The sequence below is a fragment of the Topomyia yanbarensis genome, chromosome 3, assembly GCF_030247195.1.
Source record: "Topomyia yanbarensis strain Yona2022 chromosome 3, ASM3024719v1, whole genome shotgun sequence".
Classification (NCBI taxonomy): Eukaryota; Metazoa; Arthropoda; class Insecta; order Diptera; family Culicidae; genus Topomyia; species Topomyia yanbarensis.
This window is the reverse complement of record NC_080672.1, coordinates 84,043,737-84,065,672: the sequence shown is the minus strand read 5'-3', so window position 1 is coordinate 84,065,672 and position 21,936 is coordinate 84,043,737. Positions and strand designations below refer to the sequence as shown.

The window sequence follows — 21,936 nt, the reverse complement described above, 5'->3', positions numbered from 1 at the left end:
GAGGTTATGAACCCACTGGTAATTGAAAATTTTGAAAGACTTGTCGAGCTTCAACCCCAAACTAGATTCATGACAGTGTATTTCAATCACATGTCACAAGAAATAACGCCTGCTAGGTATGTTCCCACATACGTCAATATACTAGATATTCCTGAATCCACTTTATTCTTCGACACGTCCATGCAAGCAGAGATTCGTGGAATTCCGGATCATCTACGCTCGCGGGAGATCCCTAAAATATTCATAAGTAAATATCAACACATAGACTGCCTTAAAATGTTTTACACTGATGGGTCACGAATCAGTGAGGCCACTGGTTTCGGTATTTTCAACAATAATTTTTCAATTTCTCTCAAACTTGCAGAACCCGCCTCTGTTTATATAGCGGAACTAGCAGCAGTTCACTATAGTTTGCAAATAATTAATACTTTACCCCCGAACCATTACTTTATCCTCACTGATAGTCTCAGCACAATTGCAGCTCTACGCTCAAAGAGGATTGATAATCACGATCCATTCTTTTTGGGGAAGATACGAGAATCTCTGAGTAACCTGACAAGAAAATGTTATAAATTTACCCTAGTGTGGCTTCCCGCCCATTGCTCTATTGCGGGCAATGAGAAAGCAGATAATTTAGCCAAGATTGGTGCACTAGATGGTGAAATATATGAAAGACCCATCGCTTACAATGAATTTTATAGCGCTTCTCGACAGAGGACACTTGCTAGTTGGCAAACATCTTGGGACAATGGAGATATGGGACGATGGCTACACTCAATTATCCCTAAAGTATCCACGAAGGCATGGTTCAAAGGATTGGATGTAAGTCGGGACTTCATCCGTGTGATGTCTAGGCTCATGTCCAATCATTATACTTTAGATGCGCATCTCCGTCGTATTGGGCTCGCTGAGGGTAATCATTGTGCTTGTGGAGAAGGTTACCATGACATTGAGCATGTTATTTGGTCCTGCACTGAATATCGTGAAGCCAGATCACAATTAGTAGATTCTTTACAAGTCCGAGGAAGACCAATCCATGTTCCTGTTAGAGATATCCTGGCGTATCGCGATCCTCTATACATGGAACTTATCTATCATTTTCTAAAAACAGCGTCTGTCAAAATTTAATTAAATTCATCTCCTCATACTCTCATCCAAGGATAATCATTCACCAATTAAAGTGTCCTAGAATATTTAGTTTTTAAATTTAGACAATAACAGAAAAAAAGTAAATAAATACACCCGAAAATACTAGATCATTATGAAATACAACAATGTAAGGAAAAAAGCGAACAATAAAGTGATTTCAGTGTTAGTTTTAGACGAAGTACTAGTATAGTTAAAATTAGTCTTAAGGATTTTTGTAACGTGCTATGTAAAAAATGAAACTGGCGTAAAAAGCTTTTGCAAATGCCGTGTCAAATAAACGTATGGAAAAAAAAAAAAATACCGGCGCCGGCCAGGCCCGAATGTAGATCGCGGAAGGAAAGGGAAGGAATGGTTAGTCCGATACTTTCTTTTGCTAGAGGCCATATATACTACTGCGCACTCCACAAATATCACGGGAAGAGAATATTTTGTTAGTAAGTATAGAAGTTGGATTCTAGTTCTTCTTTACCGACGCCAGAGAGGTGACTACTCCACTTATCTGGACTAGATATCGATCCATCAACTCATGGACCGGGGGGACCAACGGCTTTACTTCCCTTCCGAAGGAAGACGTGACCACAGATTTTTTCACCTTAGAAAAATCTCAACGACCTCGGCTGCAATTGAACCCAGGACAACTGGAATGAGTGGTGGTCACGCTTACCACTCAACCACCGGCGCCGTATTGCATCATAATGAAGGCTTCGCCCGACGGAAAACTTAAATTTTCGCGATAAAAGATTAATTTTTAATAAAAGTGATACTTAATTCCAAATTATGCTAATTATGCTCAACTTTCCATCGATAACAAATAAATTAATATTCCCGTATTATTCTGTGGCAGGGACGGTAACCACCAATATGCCACCATTATGAGAGTGTTGAAGTCTTGATATGTTTTATAAACTGAGAGAGGGTAAGGCATAAAATTAGTGAGTCACTTACATGTACACACTAAATGCGAACTGCAAAAGGCAAAGTAAATATCAAAGAAGACGAAAAACTTAGACTCCGCTGAGGGCGCCATAAGACCACGCTATGACCTAATTATTAATTTTTTTCGAGAGCTGTCCTACTGTAGCTGTAGAGCTAGGGTCTCGGAAGGGCGTCCCATCAAAATCACTCACTACAATAGCAGTCGAGGCGGGAAATGTCACCCACTAAAACATTGCTTAAGGTCAATTGCAGCGGGCCGTGATTTTGAATGCGGTATACACTGTACGGTTTAAGAATGTGCGGGCGTAGGGACTTCGCAATCCCGTGTGTCATCGCGATAGGCTCGAACGTTTGCAGGTTCACGTTTGAGATCGCGTTTATAAGTTGATTACAGAGGCGACGCGTGGTTCCACTGTCAACCCGTTCAATATTTTACAAAGGTCCTGGAAACGTCACAATCATCTCTAATTGGGGGTTTTTAGATCAGCTAATTATTTCTCGTTTATATTTTCTGACGGTACTCGGGTGGGCTCGACCAAATTAATCGATTCCATCCAATGTCTAACGAATAGGACCAACGAAAGATGTTCGGGTTTTTCTGTACGTGAGAGCTGAGCAAAACAAATTTGTTGTCAAAAACCCACCGATAATTGTCAAACAAACGTCTGGTAGAATGCTTAAAAGACCAAAAAGTACACTAAGAAAATATATTCGTAAATCTGCTACGAATATATTTCGTTCAGAAAACTTTCGTAAAATATACGAATTTTTCGTACATATGATGAATCATTCGTATTTATACGGAAACGATTTTATTTTCATCACAAGTTTTTTTGTAAAAACCACGAAACGACTTTCGTTATCTTATTACATTTCATTATTCAAACGAATTGTTTGATAAAATACACGAATGCCTTTATAATATTTACGAGCATCTTTCGTAATAAGAACGATTTTTTCCGAAGGATCTCCACAATAAATATGCGCCAAAAATTCATATCGCTGAACGAATTTATTGGTAAAACTGCTAAAAACATATTGGATGCTTCCAATTCGTGAACTAATAAAAAGCACGGTGACTTGATGAACGAAATTTTTCGTAATTTTAAATATTTAGTGTAAATTGTACGAAATTCAAAGAAGAAAACGAAACTACGACGAATTTTGTGATGACATATCATAGTGTGATATGAATTATCTTGGAATGTAGAATCTTTTGTACCACACACCAAGAAATAATCGTCAAATTTTGTATAAGAAAAATTGAAATATTTGTCAACCGGTTAAAAGTCATCCCTCGATTCTTTCAAATGGGGTAGAAATTTGAATGTTCTTCACGCAATTCATTGAATCCAGAAAAAAATTGCTCGTGAAATATTGTAAGCATGAGATATTTAACATAAACCCGTTCATTTTTTCAATAGAACACAAGATCATTCGAATAATTCCTGGTTTGAGTTTATGTCCATTTTACACTCTCAGTAGATAAGTTTTCAACATATAAATGCAAAGAGCACACAGTTCTTCGAAGCAAAAGTAGACGGTTCGTTATTATCGTTGAACCAACGCAATCCATACCCAAAACCAATATACCCCAAGTGCAGCGACATTTCTTCAGGCTACCCAAGAAAGCGTTCACGTTCAACCGACTGTTTTGAACGTACGACAACACGCACTCAAAAATTATAAATTGCTCTCGTTTGCACACAACACACTCATATGGACATCGCACCAATGCGCCCTGGTTCAATATTTGACTTGAACCGGTGCAAAAGGAAAATCAGTATAAAAAGCCGTCGCGGTCGCCCATGTCATTCACGCTGCTGTTACAGCCGTTGCTCATGTAGCTGCTGAAAGCATGCGGTGAGAGTACGAGATGCGTGCATGTTTGAGGTTGAACCGGTCATGAGTAGGCAGAGTTTTTTTGAAATGTACTCACTTGGTATGCTAAGTTGGTTTATCGTTTGGATCAAATTGTCGAACGTCAAGGTTTGGAGACTATTAATTTCATTTAAATTAATTTGTGTGCTGCTGTTGTTAATGTTCGGGTCGTCAGATTTTGCTTACCTGTTCAATGAACAGGTTGAACGTACCGACGCGTCGCCTCTGGTTGATTAGTGCTAAAACATTCATTTAATCATCAGAATGTTTTCATGTTTGCGAGACCGCGGGCCTTGGTGTGCGTCGATGATCGTGTAGGTCTTAAGCGTTTGTATGTTAACGTGCTGAATGCTAGAAGAGCGTGAGATTCCTCATATGCTTTGCTACTATGGTCGAGGGAAGGGACTAGAGATGGGCAAACCGACTCAGTTTGGTGAATGGACCGTATCCGATTCACTCACTAAAATGAGTCGACTCAATGACTAGTACTTCGATTCAGTGACTAGTACTTCGAAAAATTATTGTTACACTAATTTGAAGTAATTTTCTATCATAGTTCCATTTTCAATAAAGTACTCAATTTATTTTATGTTTCTCGAACACTATTAGAGAGAATATTGACGTTGAAGGTACGTGTAGGCGTTTTAGCATAATTTCGAAGAGAGTAGGGTAAACTAATTTTCTTTCCTTCCATCAAATAGTTGGATCACATGAGAGGGTGAGAAGAGGTTTTGCTATTATTCGACATTTTCAAATTAAACTGCTACCGTTGGGTTTGGCGAGACTTGCCATTTAGACGCCATTATCATTATCTTTTCAAATGCTCCTTCGAGCAGTAGGATGTTTCATTCCGTGTAGACAAACAGTGTTCAATGTTTGTGATTCATTTTGTTTCATTAGCTGTAAAGAATCATAACCATGGCAAGCTGTCAAATCGATTCATTCAGTTCTTGTTGGATCTCATTGAGCTCATAATGATTCCTTTGGTTTCGTTATTCAATCGCGAAAGCCACGAGCGTTTGTACTTTTTGCGTGAGAGAGATTGTGAGTGTATACGAGAGGATACGCAATTGATTGTATTAGTGAGTGTTAGTATGAGTTAATTCAAGATATAGTTATAAAAGGCAAAATAACATAGCGAATGAAGATAAAAAAGGTGCAAAGAGTTAAGGTAGAAGCGTATAAATTGACCGATATTATATCTGGTATAGATGGGTAGTGGGAAAGCATTTACATATTTTTCTATTAAATGAAGAAAACATCATGAAATCAGCATGCAATCTATCATCACCACCATCACCAAAATATATAAAGCAATATCAAGTTTCAAAAATAGCTTTTCGACTCTAATAATAACAATCTCCACATTTCTTTCAGATAACATTATCTGATAAAACAATACCATTACCTTTTACAATTGGATTTCATAATTGCAAAAAGGCTTATCTACGCAATTGATTCAATCCCTCCCAGCATCGCTATTCGCCTCACGAAGTCGGATGCTCGCATCTATCGGCTGGCTACCCAGGTGATAAGCAAAAAACATAAACATCCAATGAACTGATTAACTAGCAGATTATGTAAAACTTTTCCCCTTTAATAACCTCCAGAAAGGCACTGCGCTCGATAAGCTCCCTGTAGCCCACAACAAACGCGAGCATTTTGGGAAACACAATTTCTCCCATACCGCAGGTGCGCAACCGAAAGGACTTCGCTATAGATACACCCACAAATGGTAATTATAAAAAAAGAGGTGCCGTAGAAGGAAAATATGGGTACCGCATAAAGCGAGATATGCTTCCATTTGCAGTAAGAGCCCTGGCGAACTGTTTTCCAGTTGGAGAAAAACGTCTTCACTATATATATTCACTTAGGTACCCACAACTGTAGGTACGTGTTTGCGATATCGAAAATAGTATCGCGTGATATTTAAAAGGCCAACCAAATAAATAGCACAGCAGGACGAAACTCTCTTTCTGTCTCATATACCAGCGCAATTTATTCGGCCTGTGGTAGTATAGCATGTAACACGAGAGAATCGCCGGGAACTAAGAGCGAACTTATGTTAAAAGGACGAATTGAGTCCTTGGCTATGCTTTCAATGACTGAACAGTGAACGAGTAGTGGTGAGAACGATAACGCGAAAGTGCCTTTGAATCATATGGTTACGCATATACCTAGTGGTGTAGCTATAGTATCAGCAGTTGCCGAGAAGGGTGCGGGCAGTGTTAGCAGTGAAACGATAAAATCATTGCAAAATCGAATGGAGCTCAAAATGATTTTTTGACATCATATTTTTATTCCTATGTCTTGCAGTAGTTTTTTTGTATATTTTGTGCTAAAATATTAGGTACTATCATCTGCACAAATTGAAACTTGTAATACGCATTCCACAAGAAGCTATGTTCGCATCTGCATCTGATTGTGATGTGACTAAATTTATTTGATTAACGTGTTAACCAATTTATTACTGCACTGATGCTCAACGTAAATTTGAACTAGCCACACAAAAAAAATCTTTCCGACCGCACTGCCAACCAACACCAGACAGACACTAGCAGCGAGAAAAATATTTTTCTCTATTATTGTTTCAAAACGCAGATCTACAGCTTGCGCCCCCCATCCAAAGACACATAAAGACACACAGAATAACGCATATGAAATGGTACGCTTTGACGGGAAGCAACTGGCTTTCCCCCATTGGAACAAACGTTTAAACTAACACCCCACCGAAGGGCTACTCACCCCATAAACCAGTCCACGGTATCACGCAGATATTCTGGAAGTCGCTCCAGTTTGACGGCCTTTTCTAGTTTCCTGGGTCACTCAGCAAAAATTTAACCGCTTCCGTTTGCCGCAACAGCTAGACGGGTGCGTACACCGTTAGAAGATTCACTTGAACAGGCTTCTGTTATACTGCGTCTTTGACGCAGATTCTCTTCCCACTGGAACAGAGCAATTCACGAAAACACACTCTTATATAACAATACACTTTTATTTGGAAAACGCGATGTTTTCCTTTTGTAACGCTTTATATTACGCTTCAAGCTAAACTTTAACAACACTTCCGAAATGATCAAATTTCGATACCAACACACAGACACACTCTCCAGTAAGCAATAGATTCGTTACATTCGTAGTGGAGGATTCTTCGAGAGATTCTAGCAAGCCACGTTCCAGTACCGGATGCTTTCGAAATGATTCTGAATCATTGATTTTTTTTTTGCTTTGACACTTGTGTCAACCACTGCAATGATGCCACTTGACTTCAAGGGGAGATTATTTTCCCTGTTCGGATTTAGCCTAGTTTCTGTGCTCAAACTTACAGATATTAGCCCTCCGGTTTTACAGTGGAAAGGGATACGTCGAAGCAACTGTTTGGAAACTATTCTCTCACACATTAGCACAATCCCCGATTTTCCTCATTTTATTTGGGAGGAAACAGACCACACACAAACTAACTTTAAATGTCGAATGACTTTTCTTTTCCGCTGCAACTTGTGAACGCAACCGCGATGTGTCCGATGACTTAAAAATAGCTGCTATTTTTCCTACCCACCACCGATTGACCTAGTGCATCGTTGCCGTGAGTCGTGTCGTGATCTTGCTTCGAATGCTATCAAAACACCAGACACCAGTGAGTGCGGCTGCACCGTTTGGTAAATGGGAAGCTGCCTGTCCGACTTGTTGGAGCTGTATTAGCTGTAGTTTTCCGAAACACAGCGCAGATAATAGAAGATAGGTCTGCTGTGGCAGCAAGATCTTCCTTCCGCTTTTCACTTCGGGACTTACACAACAAATTTTCACACCACTCACGCTGGCAGGCTGTGCTGTGTCACGATTGGAGCCTGGCTCTTTCTTCTCTTTCGCCGTCAGATACCACGGTGTACACTTGCTTGGTATGTTCCTCTCTTTTTCTCGCTCTCCCTATTTAGCACACAACTGGTCGGTCCTCTCCTGGAAGGCGAATATACAGGACGACGGCAGAAGTACTGCGCTAGGATACTACTGTGGGTCGGAACTGAAAAGATGGAAAAAAAATAGGAAAATGTTGAGTTCACTCGTGATTGCTTTTTAGGCAATATATCATTACACAATAATTGAGGAGCGTTTTGTTACATATAGTATTAGAGAAGCTTTCAAATATTTTAAAAATAGTTTCAGTAGTTCAAAGAACCCTCATAGCATGACTTTTTTTCTTTTTTTTCGAGAGTTGTCCTACTGGAGCTGTAGAGCTAGGTTCTCGGAAGGGCTCCCCGTCAGAATCACATACTACAACTTGCAGACGAGACAGGCAATGGCGCCCACTAAACACTGATTTGGTCCAATTGTATCGGGCCGTGATTCTGAATGCGATATTCATTGTACGGTTCAGGTTTGTGCGGGCCTAGGGACTCGAGGTCGCGTGTATCATCGCGAAAGGCTCGAACATTTGTACGTTAACGTGTTCGATCGCGTGTGCGTTGGTATGTCGCGTGTGTTAACGTGTAGGGTGATGTGCCTATTATGGCAGTAGAGCCAATTGTGACCCTATTTCGTACCCCTTGGTTTCGAACCAAGCATATGAGATAATGACAATATCGATTTGGCTAAAACAGGTGTGCAAAAATAAGCTCAAGTTATATTCTTTATTTGTTGTGCACATACGTATTCAGAACTATCCACTAAATCCAACTTTTAATTAAAACAAAATCACCTTGTTGAAATATCTGCTGATCCGCCTCACTGGCGTAGTGAACCGAAACAGGACGCAACGGCGCTTAGCAAAATAAACACTTTCGAGCCAGCATTTACCGCCTCATATCTCGTTATTCCGGCACAAATATATTAAATATTGCACTGATACATACCTTTATTTTAGCTGGAGAACCTTTTTACGATTATTTCACTTTAAAAGCACTCATCAAACACTAGGATATACCTAGTGTTATAATAGGAAAATATTAAATACTGGCGTTCATAATTTTGCCATGTTTTGCCGATACACTACCACAATCAAAACAAACTTTTTTGCATCCATTGTACAGAAAAGAATCACCAGTGCGACCAACCCAAAACATGAACTTGAAAATATATTATAATGCAATTTCATGTATAAGTAGTCAATTATTTCAAGCTATTCAACTAATTGTTGATTGCAGATATTTTATTTTCATCTGCACATACAATTTGGATCGGGAGGAAGTAATGTGTGATGTGAAACTTTATATTCCAGTTGTTAACTTTCGCATGGTTATTTCCTGCATGCGCAGTTCTGGGCGCTCTTCTACTGACAGCTGATGAGTTTCTTTCGTGTGCGTGATGTTTACGTTTGTTTTGATCGGCTGAAAAAAGCAGAATGATTCGTTTTGCAAATCACGCGTTGGCGTCCATGATCTGGATACCTAGTTAGAATCGACGCAAATGAAATATGAGGCATTGCGTTTCAACTAGATTGTTTTTCGATGAGGTGGAAATATGCACACACATGAGGCGATAATTGGAACGTTCAGGTGGGAATAGATGCACAGAATAGAACATTTATTTTCATTTATGCTGAAAATTGAGGCAATTCTGCCAAATAAGCATTATACAGATGTTTAAGAAACAGTACACTGATACTTTATTCTGAAAAAGGTTATAGGTAATATGGCTTCTTTTTAATTTGTTCAAAAAATAGTGCGACCCTCTCCATAATGGTGCCAAAATAGGCTCATCACCCTATGTAACTTTGCGTGTATAAATTCTATTCTATAACCATATGCCTTTCGCATATTCGCATGTGTTCTTGGATAATCGCGCGGACCGTGGATCTAATACTTTATTTTTGGTGTACGGCTCAGATGCTAAAAGAAAGTGAGATCTTCCATATCACTAGAGTTCCTGGTGATGTCGCCATGGAACGTGTTGTCTAGTGGATATGAGCCTTATTTTTTGATTGGCCTACTGAATGTATGGACCTCAGTTATTAGGACAGAGAGTAATGGTTTCCGGACGTGATCGATTCATTAGCGCGCGAAAACGGACGATTGTAGGTTCGCTTTTGAGACAGCGCCTGAAACTTCGTGAGTGCTAAAACGTTCTCCTTATTACCGGGGTGTTAAGTATGCACTATCGCGATCGTAGGTATGCGTTGTTAATCGCGAAGGGCTTAAGCATTCGTATGTCAACGCGTGTGTCACGTGTGCTCGCGGTCATGTGACTTCGCGTGTACAAAACTAGATTTTATAACCGTGTGGCCATTCCTATATACGCTTGCGTTCTTGGATGGTCACGAGGACCTTCATTCTGATAGTTTTCGGTGTACAATTCACATTCTGACAGGGAGTAAGTTACCCCATATCACTAGAGTCCTCGGTCATGTCGCCATGTAACGTGGTGTCCAGTGGATATGAGAGCTTCCTTTTTTTTAATTGGTTCAATTAAAGGCATGGACCTAGTCTACTGATATCAAGGATAGAAACATCCGGAAGTGATCGATTCATGATCGTGCGAGTGCAGGAGTTTCTAGGTTCATGCTTGAGACCGCGTTTGAAAATTTGTAAGAGCTGAGACATTAACTTTATCACCGGGATGTTATCATGTTTACGAGATCGCGGGTGTAGGTGCCGTGAATGGTCGCGAAGGGCTCAAGCATTTGTATATTGACGTGTATGTGACTTCGCGTGCATAATTTCGATTTTATAATAATGCAGCGTGTATTCTTATTTGATAGCGCGAACCGTAAATCTGATGCTTAATTTTTAGTGTATGGTACAGATGGTAGAAGAGAGTCCGTTTCCCATATCACTAGAGTTCCAGGTCATGTCACCATGGAACGTGTTGCTAAGTGAATATGAGCGTCATTTTTTGATTGGTTCAACTGAAAACATTAGTCCAGACTGCTAGGACCGAGGCAAGACTTCCGGACGTGACTGTTTCATGATCGCGCGAGTGGTGGGTTAATGTTTGAGACCGCGTTTTGAAATTTAGAGATGCTACGTTTACTTAACTAACGGGTTTTTTTTCATGTAGGCGAGATCGCGGGCGTAAGTATGTGTGGATTATTGCAATTGCATGGTCGCGTTTGTGGCCAGGTTTGTGTTATCGCGAAGGCCACGAGCGTTTGTACGTATATGAGTATAGATAGCGTATAGTGGAGATATACTAATAAAAAAATCATAACATGCTGAATAAAGAAAAAAATGCAAAGAGCTTGATTAGAAGTGTATAAATTGACCGATACTATTTTGGTATACATCAGTAATGGAAAAACAAACTAATAGCAGTCTCTTTATAGTTTATAAGTTAGTTTATAAGATTTGTTTAGCTCCTTATTCAGAAGACAAGTAGGTTTAAATAACTTTTAACTTAATAATAATTAACTGAATCATGTAAACAATAGGGATGAAAAGTCACCACTTGTGGCTGAACACCCAATATACTAAATTAGAAATGTAATGCAAACAAAACAATATAAAATAATATATAAAAAAACTAATAGCAGTTTTCTTTAGCGCTGATGCACGCAATATGTCTGATGATGTTTGCAATACCGTCAAACCCCTCAACCTTGGGGAGGGGAAGTCAGTATTTTTTTAATTAAAAACATAATGTTTATTCTTCAAGAGAAAAGTCAATGAATATTCGAGAAGGGGCCCTGGTCAGCCGTACGAGGCAATTTAGTCGCGATGCTCTCACAAGAGCGCTGGACGGCACTGACCTACATCTTTCGGATACAATTCCGGATCGTGGTGGTCAACGCCTTGTGAAACCAGAAGATGTACTTCCCATCCGCACGATGCTCCTTTTAGAACGGCAGAAGAATTTTCTCAAGACACTCCTGCTGGTACACTTGTTGGTTGATGGCCAGACCGCTCGGTTTGAGCCACGGCTTTGAAATCCCTCTGTCCGATATGGCGATGTACAGCATAACTTTTTTTTTTTTTTTCAAATTTTTGCTTAAACTTATATTTTACTTCGGGGGTGTGGTTGACTTATTGCTGGAATAGTAGTTGTCATTTTCTGGAATGTGGGTCTTCGAGAGCGGAAAGTAACTTTCGTCGTCTAGCACGAACGACGTCCCGCGGTAGTTCTTCGGCATCCACCAGCACCTCGATTTCACGATCGCTATCTGCTCGTCCGTGTACTCGCGGGACCGACAGATGATTCCGTCCGTCCTTGTTGTCGAACAGCTTTTTAAACGCTTTCTTCTTCTTCTTCGGCAATATCTTCGCCGGAAGGCCGCTACTGGCCTTCCGCGCTCCACGCTCAGCGATGCCATGATCCGGTAAACTGCACTCACGGGCACGTTTTCGTCTCGAAAGTCGTCTACCGTAAACTTTTTACCACGATGACCATGCGTTTCGTAAAACCGTACAACACGCTCATGGAGTCGTCGCTGCTTCGACGGCATCTTCGATTGAACTGACAGCACCCAAGCGAAAAGGAATATGCCACCCCTTTCTAGGGAATCCAGAGAGCAATTCTCTTGGAAAGAAAAAAATGTACGCTCTTTACTTAAATTCCAGAAAGGTATTGAAATCATTCTCAATTTTTATTGAACACCCGTTATGATGACTCGGTTGAGCAGCTATAGAAATAACGCACAGGCTCACTATTATGTGGCGTTTGTTTGTAATCTTACCCTAAAAAAACAATCGTCGCTTGTCCTGGGAAACTGCTCGTAAGATTGCCCAGAAAAAATACCATTTTTTGAAAATTTAATCGGTCCACCCCTGGGTCATGTTCATATTCATGTTTTAGTTAATTTCCGTAGAACTATTTTCGCTACGAGGCCAAACACCGACGCCAGAGAGATGACTCTACTATCCGAACTAGATATAGACCCATCAACTCATAGACCTGAAACCAACGGCTTTTTACTTCCCTTCCGAAGGAAGGCATGACCACAGATTGTTTTCACCTCAGAAAAAACTTAATAATACCCTCGGCTAGGATTGAACACGGGCCAACTGGGTTAAGAGGCGGTCACGCTTACCACTCAACCACCGGCGCTGTCACCTCTGAGCCGATTCCTAGTCTCACCAGGCGTCCCTGGTCCAAATTTGAGCCAAATCGGTCCAATCTCGCTAGCGGACCAACGTGTTTGAAATTTGTATCTAATTTTTCGGGGGAAGCCCATTTAGTAGAAAGGCATTTGGAATAACTTCGTTTGGCATAAAGCAACTTGGCATAACCATAGTTAGAAGCAGATGGTCATTTGGCATAAAGGTCATTAAGCACAATTGATTAAATAAAATTGAAGATAGATTGCCATTTGGCATAATAACCAATGCGCATAATGTTCATTTGGTATAAAACCATCTGGCATAATTGATATTAAGCCCAATTCCTCAGGATGCAGTTTCCCGAAATATCATTGTACGATATAAACTACCTAAATTGCCCGAATTTACCGGAAAAAAACTAAAACCACTGTCATTTTACACGGAACTTTTTTGAGAAGACCTGCTATGCAGCCAACTGCGATTTTTTAGCTTTCAATTTTCATTTGAACATGCATTTTTTTAAATTTTATTGATTATAAATGCAACTAAGAATTTCTAAGAGTTTACATTGCTCTGAATATTGTCAATTCTATGAAAATATTTTTGGAATATTTTTGATTTTGATAATAATTTAAAGCGTCTGAAATTTTGCTTTCTTTGATACATATGTAGTAACTTGCTTTTAAGTTTTAAATTTATTGCTTTGTGGTTTTATCTTCTTCTGAATATAAACTTTTCTTGAGATTTTTCCTTCATTCGAATTTAGACAGTGTTAGTTAAAAGAGTGGGGAGGTTGTAGGAGTTTCAGCGTAAAAAATAAATACTTTTTTGTGATTTTTTTTAGAACTTTGCGTGAAGCGAATTCATCGAAACTTTTGTACATTATAGTGTTTCATTTAAAAAACATTCTGTAATTTTTCTATGCAAAAATATTGTCAAGCGACTCGGTGACGAAGCTTCTTGTAAAATGTTTCTGGAAAACATGATTGGCGGTGTTACCAGCCATTCAAAAACTACTTATTCGAATTCTTTTAAACTTTGCATACACATTCTATGTAAAAAAACCTAACCCCTACGTTGACCTTTTGAGATAATTTTTCAATTAAGGCGGTTTTTACTCGTAAAAAGCGAGATTTTTTGTGAAAAATATAAATTATCATTGAAAATAAGTAAAAAAACCCTTAATTAAAAAAAAAATATCTAAAAAACTCAACGTAGGGGATAGATATTTTTTACATAGAATATGTATGCAAAGTTTGAAAGAAATCGGTTTAGTAGTTTTTGAATGGCAGGTAACACCGCCAATCATGTTTTTCCAGAAACTTTCCACAAAAAGCTTCGTCACCGAGTCGCTTGTTAACATTTTTGCATAGAAGAATTACAAAATGTTATTGAGATTATACACTATAATGTACAAAAGTTTTGATCAATTCGCAAAAATTGTTTTTTTCCACGCTGAAACCCTTAAACCCCCTCCCCCCTTCACTTTCGTGCAAGATGACCAACATAGATCTAAACGTAAATGTTTTCAATGCACAAATTTCATTATTTACCTTAGTCTTTCAATGCAATCAATCTGACACAGAAAAATTATTCGTCTCATCCTTCTTTCAAACATGAGCTGTCCCTAGAATCGCACTTATTTCAGTGAATTAAAACGCCATAAAAATTTGAACGAGTATTTCCATACTTTATGCCACACGGTCGTTGTGCCAAACGATTTTTATGCCAAAAGATCATTATGCCAAACGACCTTAATAGCATTCAACATCCTGTTCGATTTATGGCAAATGACCAGTATGCCAAAAAACCTACTCAGGGTCTAAAATTTTCATATTCTTTCAATGAACGATGAAACCCACTAGATTCACTTTCGTCTTTTTGCTCCCTCGTTCATTACTAAATACATGCAAAGCAAAATAAAAAAGACAAAGCCGGCTTCTTCTTTCGATTCTATGAAAGTGAATAGCAGACGCAGTCTTCCCATGAACATCGATAAGTTTGCACCTTTGTACAAAATTTCGTGCACGCGTTCAACCTCAAACTTTCTTTGCCTTTGTGTACAGGTTCGCCCCGAACACCGAACCCAAGCGAACGATGTGCAAACTTAAGTTTAAACACCGTGTACGTACACCGTGTGCGTACACAACAAAGGCACACATAAAACAGAATGAGTCAACACTAGTGATGATGAGTGATAGAAAGATAAAACTAGTGTCAAGAACCTGTGTGTACGAACACCGCGTACGTACATGGGGTTCGGTTGTGCAGACGAACATGTGTACGTGTTTTGGTACGCATTAGCGCGTTCGAGTTTGCACACTAAATATGGGTTTAAGATAAGCACAGAACTAGAGCGAACATGGTATTCGATGTTCATTTGGGAAGTCTGAGCAGAAGTAGCGACTTACGTTTTTCTATGACAATACGAAAATTCAATCTCGTTTTAATTTTAAATCATCCATTTTGATTTTCAGTTATATTCATATAAATGAATTTTTAGCAATGTGCATCATAAAACTGCTACTAGAACGCGGCAACAATGAGAAATTGATTTTGTTTTTATTACCAGCAGAAACTAGAAGAACTCCGTAGCAAACTGGAAGAAAATCGTTCCTGTATTCTCTACTTCTAGTAACAAACCGGAGTAAAAAGGAGCACCTTTTTTGCTCGTTTACTTCGAAGCAACCGGGAGTAAGAAGCGTGTACTAGAGCCAACCCAATGGCTGCTAAACCTGCTCAGAAATGAATCCGAAACAGCTCTCAGAGAGATCTGAGAGGGTTCACTCGAAAACACTATCAGTGCGTACAATATGCAGGCTGGCTAGAGATGGTCGGGTTTCAATTTATTCGAACCCGAACCCGATCCGAATTCGAGAGCTTGAATATTAAGAAAACCCCAACCCGACTCGAGCCCGAAATTGTAAAATATTGAAAAGCCGAACCGGACCCGAGCCCAAACATTTTAAAGTTGAAAACCCGAACCCGACCCGAATGAAAATTTTGTAAAATCCGAACCCGAGAAGTTTTGAAATTTGAAAACCAGAACCCGAAAATTTTAAATTTGAAAGACCCAATCCGAAGCCGACTTGTTAATACGGAGAATCAACCAGAGATCCCAAAGAATAATTCTACCCGAATAGAAATGTACGATAACAAAACCATAATTTTCACTGTGACAGTACAGTAATTTTACAATAATTTATGGTAAATTCTAGTGTTATGCTACAATACAAAAACAATAAATTTTAACGTTTTTACAGTAAATTTCAATGTAAAATCGACTTTTACAGTAAAAAAGGAGGGTGGTTATGTATCTTAACAATAAATTGATTTTTCTCCATACATTTTTTTCTCGAAAACAGTAAAATTTAATGTGAATTTACTGTATCAGTTTTTTGCTGAACAGTAAAATTACATGAAATTTTATTGTAAATCTACTGCAAGAACTCTGCATCGAACAATGTTGAAACAGTAATAACTATAATATTTATTGTTTAATGATTGTTTGTAGGGTAAAGGCTACTGTAAAATTTTATTCGGGTAGGCACCTGCGCTGCATCCTAGGTTCATCTAAAAATGATAGAAACACTCGAACCCGAGAAAGCACCATCTGCGTCCAGTTATGTCTGCCTATGGCAAAACGAATTACTGGCGAGTGAAATTCACATTTAAATACACTATTATTGAACGTCGAACTCATTATGTTCTGAGAAGCTTATAAATCTTCGATATCTTAATCGGAAAGTAGAATAGATAGGCGGCTAACTGATAGGGAAACAAAAAGCTTAATGATGGCAGGTTCAAACAACCTTGCCCGTCGTACATAACTAAAAAAAACATTCCTGCAATAGCAGTTTTGTACAATTTGTTACTTGTATTGAATTAAGCTATATAAGTTGGCATTTCGTATTCGACAGTTCACACGACGTCACCCGCGTTACGTTTCAAATGCTTGCGACTGACAAAACGAGCAATCAGGAGTGGACATATAGATAGTTTTGTATTGTCTCTCCTTTCCGTAGATTTCTGCTGGCTTTGATTTGCTGTGCGCTTTAGCCGAGTTTCACGCGTTTACTACGACCGCGGCCTAAGGCTTCAAAATATGTCGAAATTCATACTCCATAGTGAAAAGAAAAAAATATTTTCCGGCAAATCTTCTTTGATTTGGTTTATTAAAAATAAAATGAAAAATAGATCGCGCAGAAATTTTAGATGTGAAACACTTATTGTTGAATTCTCTCTCGAGTGCTCATTTAAAAAATAAAATAATTCGGGCAGTTTGCGAATCTGAAGAGAAGAAATGGTATACATGAATAAAAAAATACAAAATTTGTGCATTAGAAAATATGATGAAGTTGTAAAATTTAGTGCGGTTATTTGTCATCCATTCGTATCACGAAGTAAAGTTCATTACCATAAAAAGAGACTGGGTTTTGTGTATAGCGCTAAACAGCGTCAAGAGTTGCGTTTGATTTGTTCAAAACCCGAACCCGAAAATTCCAAATTTAAAAAAACCCAACCCCAACCCGAAAATTTTGAATTTCAAAAACCGGGACCCGACTTGAACCCGTGAATATCGTACTGGTGAGAGCAATTCACTTTTTTTGCGGCATCCCTTGTTGTCTAGTGAGTTTTATTTTTTGATTGGTTTCACTGAAAGTATGAACCTAAGTTGCCAGGACAAAGAGTAAAGATTTCCCGACGTGACCGATTCATGATAGCGCAAGCACGGACGTTTGTAGGTTCGCGTTTGAGACCGCGTTTGGAACTTCATAAGTACTAAGGCGATCACCTTACTACCGGGGTGTTATCAAGTTTGTGCGACCGCGGGCGTAGGTGTGCGTAATTGATCGCGAAGGGCTTAAGCGTTCGTATGTTAACGTGTTTGTCGCGGGTGCTCGCGTACATGTGACTTCGCGTGTATAAATTCGATTTTGTAATCGTGTGGCCATTCACATATTCGCGTGCGTTCCTAGATGGTCATGTCGCCATGGAACGTGTTGTCCAGTGGATATGAAAGCTTTCTTTTTTAATTGGTCCAATTGAAGGCATGGACCTGTATGTGACATCGCGTGAGTAAATTTAATTTTATAATCATGACTGACAGTAAAAATTGGCAACAACACGACTACCCCATTTGCTGCAAGCTCTGGAGTTCCACGGGGCAGTCATCTAGGCCTAATCATATTTTTACTCTACCTGAATGACTCAAACCTTTCGATTAAGTGCATGAAACAATCTTTTGCTGATGACTTCAAACTATTCCATATCATCACAACACCCACTGATATCGAATTCTTGCAGTCTCAGTTGGATATCTTCACAAATTGGTGCAAGGTTAATAGGATGGACTTGAATCCCTCAAAATGCTCAGTTATCTCCTTCACCCGGAAACACTCTACCATCAAGTTCGACTATAATATTTCACAGACTATCATTAAACGGGAATTGTCTTTCAAGGTCTGGGAGTTCTCCTGGACTCCAAACTGAAATTTAAGGAACACGCAAATTATACTATTTCCAAAGCATCTAAGCTCTTAATATTTATATTTCGATTCGCTCTACGCTCGAATATGCAGCTGTTATCTGGTCAACTTATTATCAAAACGATACTCAACGCATCGAATCTATCCAACGTAAATTTGTCAATTTCCCCCCCTTCGTCGTCTCCCGTGGAGGGACCCGTTAAACTTCCCGAGCCAGCAGGATGGCTGTAAGCTTATCGAGTCGACCTAGATCTCCTTAGTGATGTCTGATTTTTGCAAATGATCGATTATCCATCAATCGAGTGATTTTCGAGATTGATTAATTGATTCGATTAATCGGGCAAGATAATCGATGAAAATCAATAATCGATTGTGTTGTAAATCTTCGTTTGCCAACCATAAAAAAGGTCTATTTTGATATTTTGAGTCGCTTGCATTTTTTGTACTTCGGTTTTCATATTTCGTCGCTGTTGTGCTATCTTATGACAAACGCCATTCTAGGGTAAACTGAGTTGGATATGCCACATCACGTGTCTAAAAAATCTCTACAAAATGGCGTTTTCAGAATTTTGATATTCTGCTTGGTTACTGAGATATAGCAAAAAACATGATGAGAAATTTTGAATTTTTTGCTTCAAACGAGTTTCTGGGGATTAACTCAAGGTATCTTGATATATAAGATGTTTTATGTGTAAAACTATCTAAAGAACACAATGGCATAATTACTTTCAAAACAAAATTATACAAATTGTGAGAAAAATTTAGTTTAAGTTTTAAACTGGAAATAAAGCATATTTGGCAACACTGTAACTAAAAATAACTATTTTTGCTAGATTCTCTGACTCATTTCCTTCAAAATGCATCTCACCGATTGTTTATAGGCCAAATTAAACCAAAGATATGAATAAAAGTTAATGAATGATGATTTTTTTCTATGGAAAATTTTCCATGCACGGTTATGACACGCCATACAAATTTTGTCATCTATACACACCTATGACACGTGTGAGTGCGACTTTTGTTTACATTTCGATCGTGAACCGACAAATGGGCGAAACTAACAAATATACACAAACAGAGATTTGATTAATATCTGAAAGAGGAGTAAAAATACTTTATAAAAAATATAAAAACTCATTTATAAATATTTCACACTTCATGAAAATCAATAAAAAACAAAACGGCGGATCCGACTTTCAACTGTAAACAAAAAGCCAGGCGGGTTACGCCTCTGCATTTCTATGGTAGTGTATACAGGCGAAATTGACAGCATCATTGTTTACAAGGTCCGTAAACAGAATCGCCCTAAACAAAAACCAAGTGCTTGTTACGCCCAGGAAGAATAACAAATTTTCCCCTCCAGTGAGCACGGCGAAAGCCACATTTGATTTTTGTTTTTTGGCGACACTGCAGGGCGAAATTGAGAGTCGTCAAAACAAGAGGGCGACTCAAAAATGGCCTAATCAACATATCATAACAACACTCGGCGAAATAATCTGTTTTCAATTTTATCAACGAAAACGTTATTACATAAAACATTTTAGTTATGCTTCCGAAAACTAGTATTGTTTCAAAGTGTTTCAATACATTTGAAGGCGCAGTATGCAAACACTGTTAAAACACGATTTAATTTTCTGAACCGAATTTTCAAAGCTATTTTTCTCGATTCGATATCATTGCGACTTCGGCCCTTTGGTCGATTGATGATCGATTTATAGTCAAAACTCGCAACATAGTCAACCGATCTTCATCATATTTGAGATTAATAAAGAATAGATGCAAGCATCAATTGTCTTCATTGAATTGTTTATACCATTTATAAGTTTCAAGATATTCAATCTCAAACCTTAAAAATCGTTTTTCTCGAAATGAGTCAAATGGCGCTTGTCATAAGATAGCACAACAGCGACGATTTGGGGTTAGCACATACCCTTCATGAGTTATGTTGTTTGCGTCGGTTGATATATAAATGATAAAAATACATCAACTAAGATCGAAGTTCCAGGCGAGCAAACCATACATAGTTTCGTTACAAAGCAGCAGATTTTTTAGATGTTATAATGACATCTAGCCCCAGATAGTGAAGTAAGATATTTATAATAATAAAAGGTTTGAATTACCTATATCATAACTGGTGTGTCTCTAATATGTTCTCATTTTCACTGTATTATGGACATTCAAAAATCAGTGTAACTTTTATTAATGAGTTTGCTGTCAGATTTTTAATTTGTTAATCATAATCGTGTAATGTACATTTTCAACGATGAAACAAAACTGCAACGTAGCATTTCGGTCGATCGGTTACAGTTATACTTAGTCAAGGTTGTACTTGTAAAATAGAACATCTCATATAACGCAAATCAGCATAGCACTTTTTGGGAAAGCTTAAACATCAAAGTTTACTGAACGCTTTACAATTCCAACATTTATATTAGAACGATTGGAGTTAGGTATATGTTTCAAGAGTTCTATAGCAAACACAGATCTTTAATACTGCAAATTCCCTTAGCCCATAGGTGAAACTTATCGGAAATTATTCATTGCAAAAGTAGAGCAAATTTGATCACTAATAATGGATAGGTTTGTACAATGAAACCTTCTGATATCATTAAATGGTCGCAATTTATAAAATAAAAGATCAAGACTCACATTTTCAGCGTGATAAGGTATCGACTGGAAGCGAGCGCTGTCCTGGAAACGAGGTAACACTACTTTCCGATAATAATGTCGAATCAAACTTTTGCACAATTTTGGTCTGACACCTTTCCCCGATGAAGCAGATTATCCTCGTATATCAAAAGTCAAAACACTGCGCTTTCACATACACACACACACACACACCAAAGAAAACTTACACAATCAGGAAGAGGAAAAAGATATTCGTTTGCGAATCAGATTCTTCGTGGAAATCGGGGTACTACGGAAACCGTAAGATTTTAAAGTCCGATTTCCTCACTCCGGCCCGATTGGATTCCGTAGCATTCACTGTATTCCACAAAAGTGCTTCCGAAAGAACGGCTTAAATCTCAGCTAGACCGAATTGATACCGTTTTTCACTGTATATTTTAATATTTTTCACACACAAATCGCAAACCGCGAGAAGGAAGAATTCGCTCAGTTTGCAGCCATTGTTGATTTTGTTAGGCTCTCTTCCGTAGTTGGAGCTGGTGTGTGCGTGCGTTGATTACCGAGAGAGCCGACAGAAAAACGTAACAATAATGGCGCTGTGTGGGTGCATGGTGAGCTACAAACGTTATTTTCAAACGATAAGCTTTGCGGGGTTTTGTTTTGTCAGTTTAGAAACATTGTGGCAAATTAAACATTCTGGTGCAACTTATGAACAGGTCGAAAACTATATTGTTAATGTTAAGCCAGCAGCGTTAAACGTCGGCTAAGGCTAAGGCTTCGCGACTTTTTCGAAAAGAGGGTTAATTTATTTTGGAAATGGTTCTAAATGGCCTATTTTGTAACAAGCAATGAAAAAAATTCGGGGGGAAAGCTTTAAAGTAGTT

General features: G+C 38.6%; 1 protein-coding gene across 3 annotated transcripts in view; it reads right to left on the bottom strand.

Annotated features, from left to right (window-relative positions):
• The window catches only part of LOC131688844 (MOB kinase activator-like 2), a 498,911-nt gene extending 477,353 nt beyond the window's left edge, over nucleotides 1–21,558 (bottom strand). Inside the window, exons 1-2 of one of the 3 annotated variants that reach the window (XM_058973406.1) lie at nucleotides 21,074–21,558; nucleotides 6,712–7,987 (exon numbers count right to left, since the gene is read on the bottom strand). Coding sequence is in view for 1 of the 3 variants with exons in the window: in XM_058973411.1 (XP_058829394.1) it covers nucleotides 6,712–6,716 (5 nt within the window). In the remaining 2 variants the exon portion in view is untranslated. The remainder of the gene's footprint in view (nucleotides 1–6,711; nucleotides 7,988–21,073) is intronic. The other 2 variants (XM_058973408.1, XM_058973411.1) reach the window with 2 other exon arrangements.
• Between the last annotated feature and the right edge of the window lie 378 nt (nucleotides 21,559–21,936).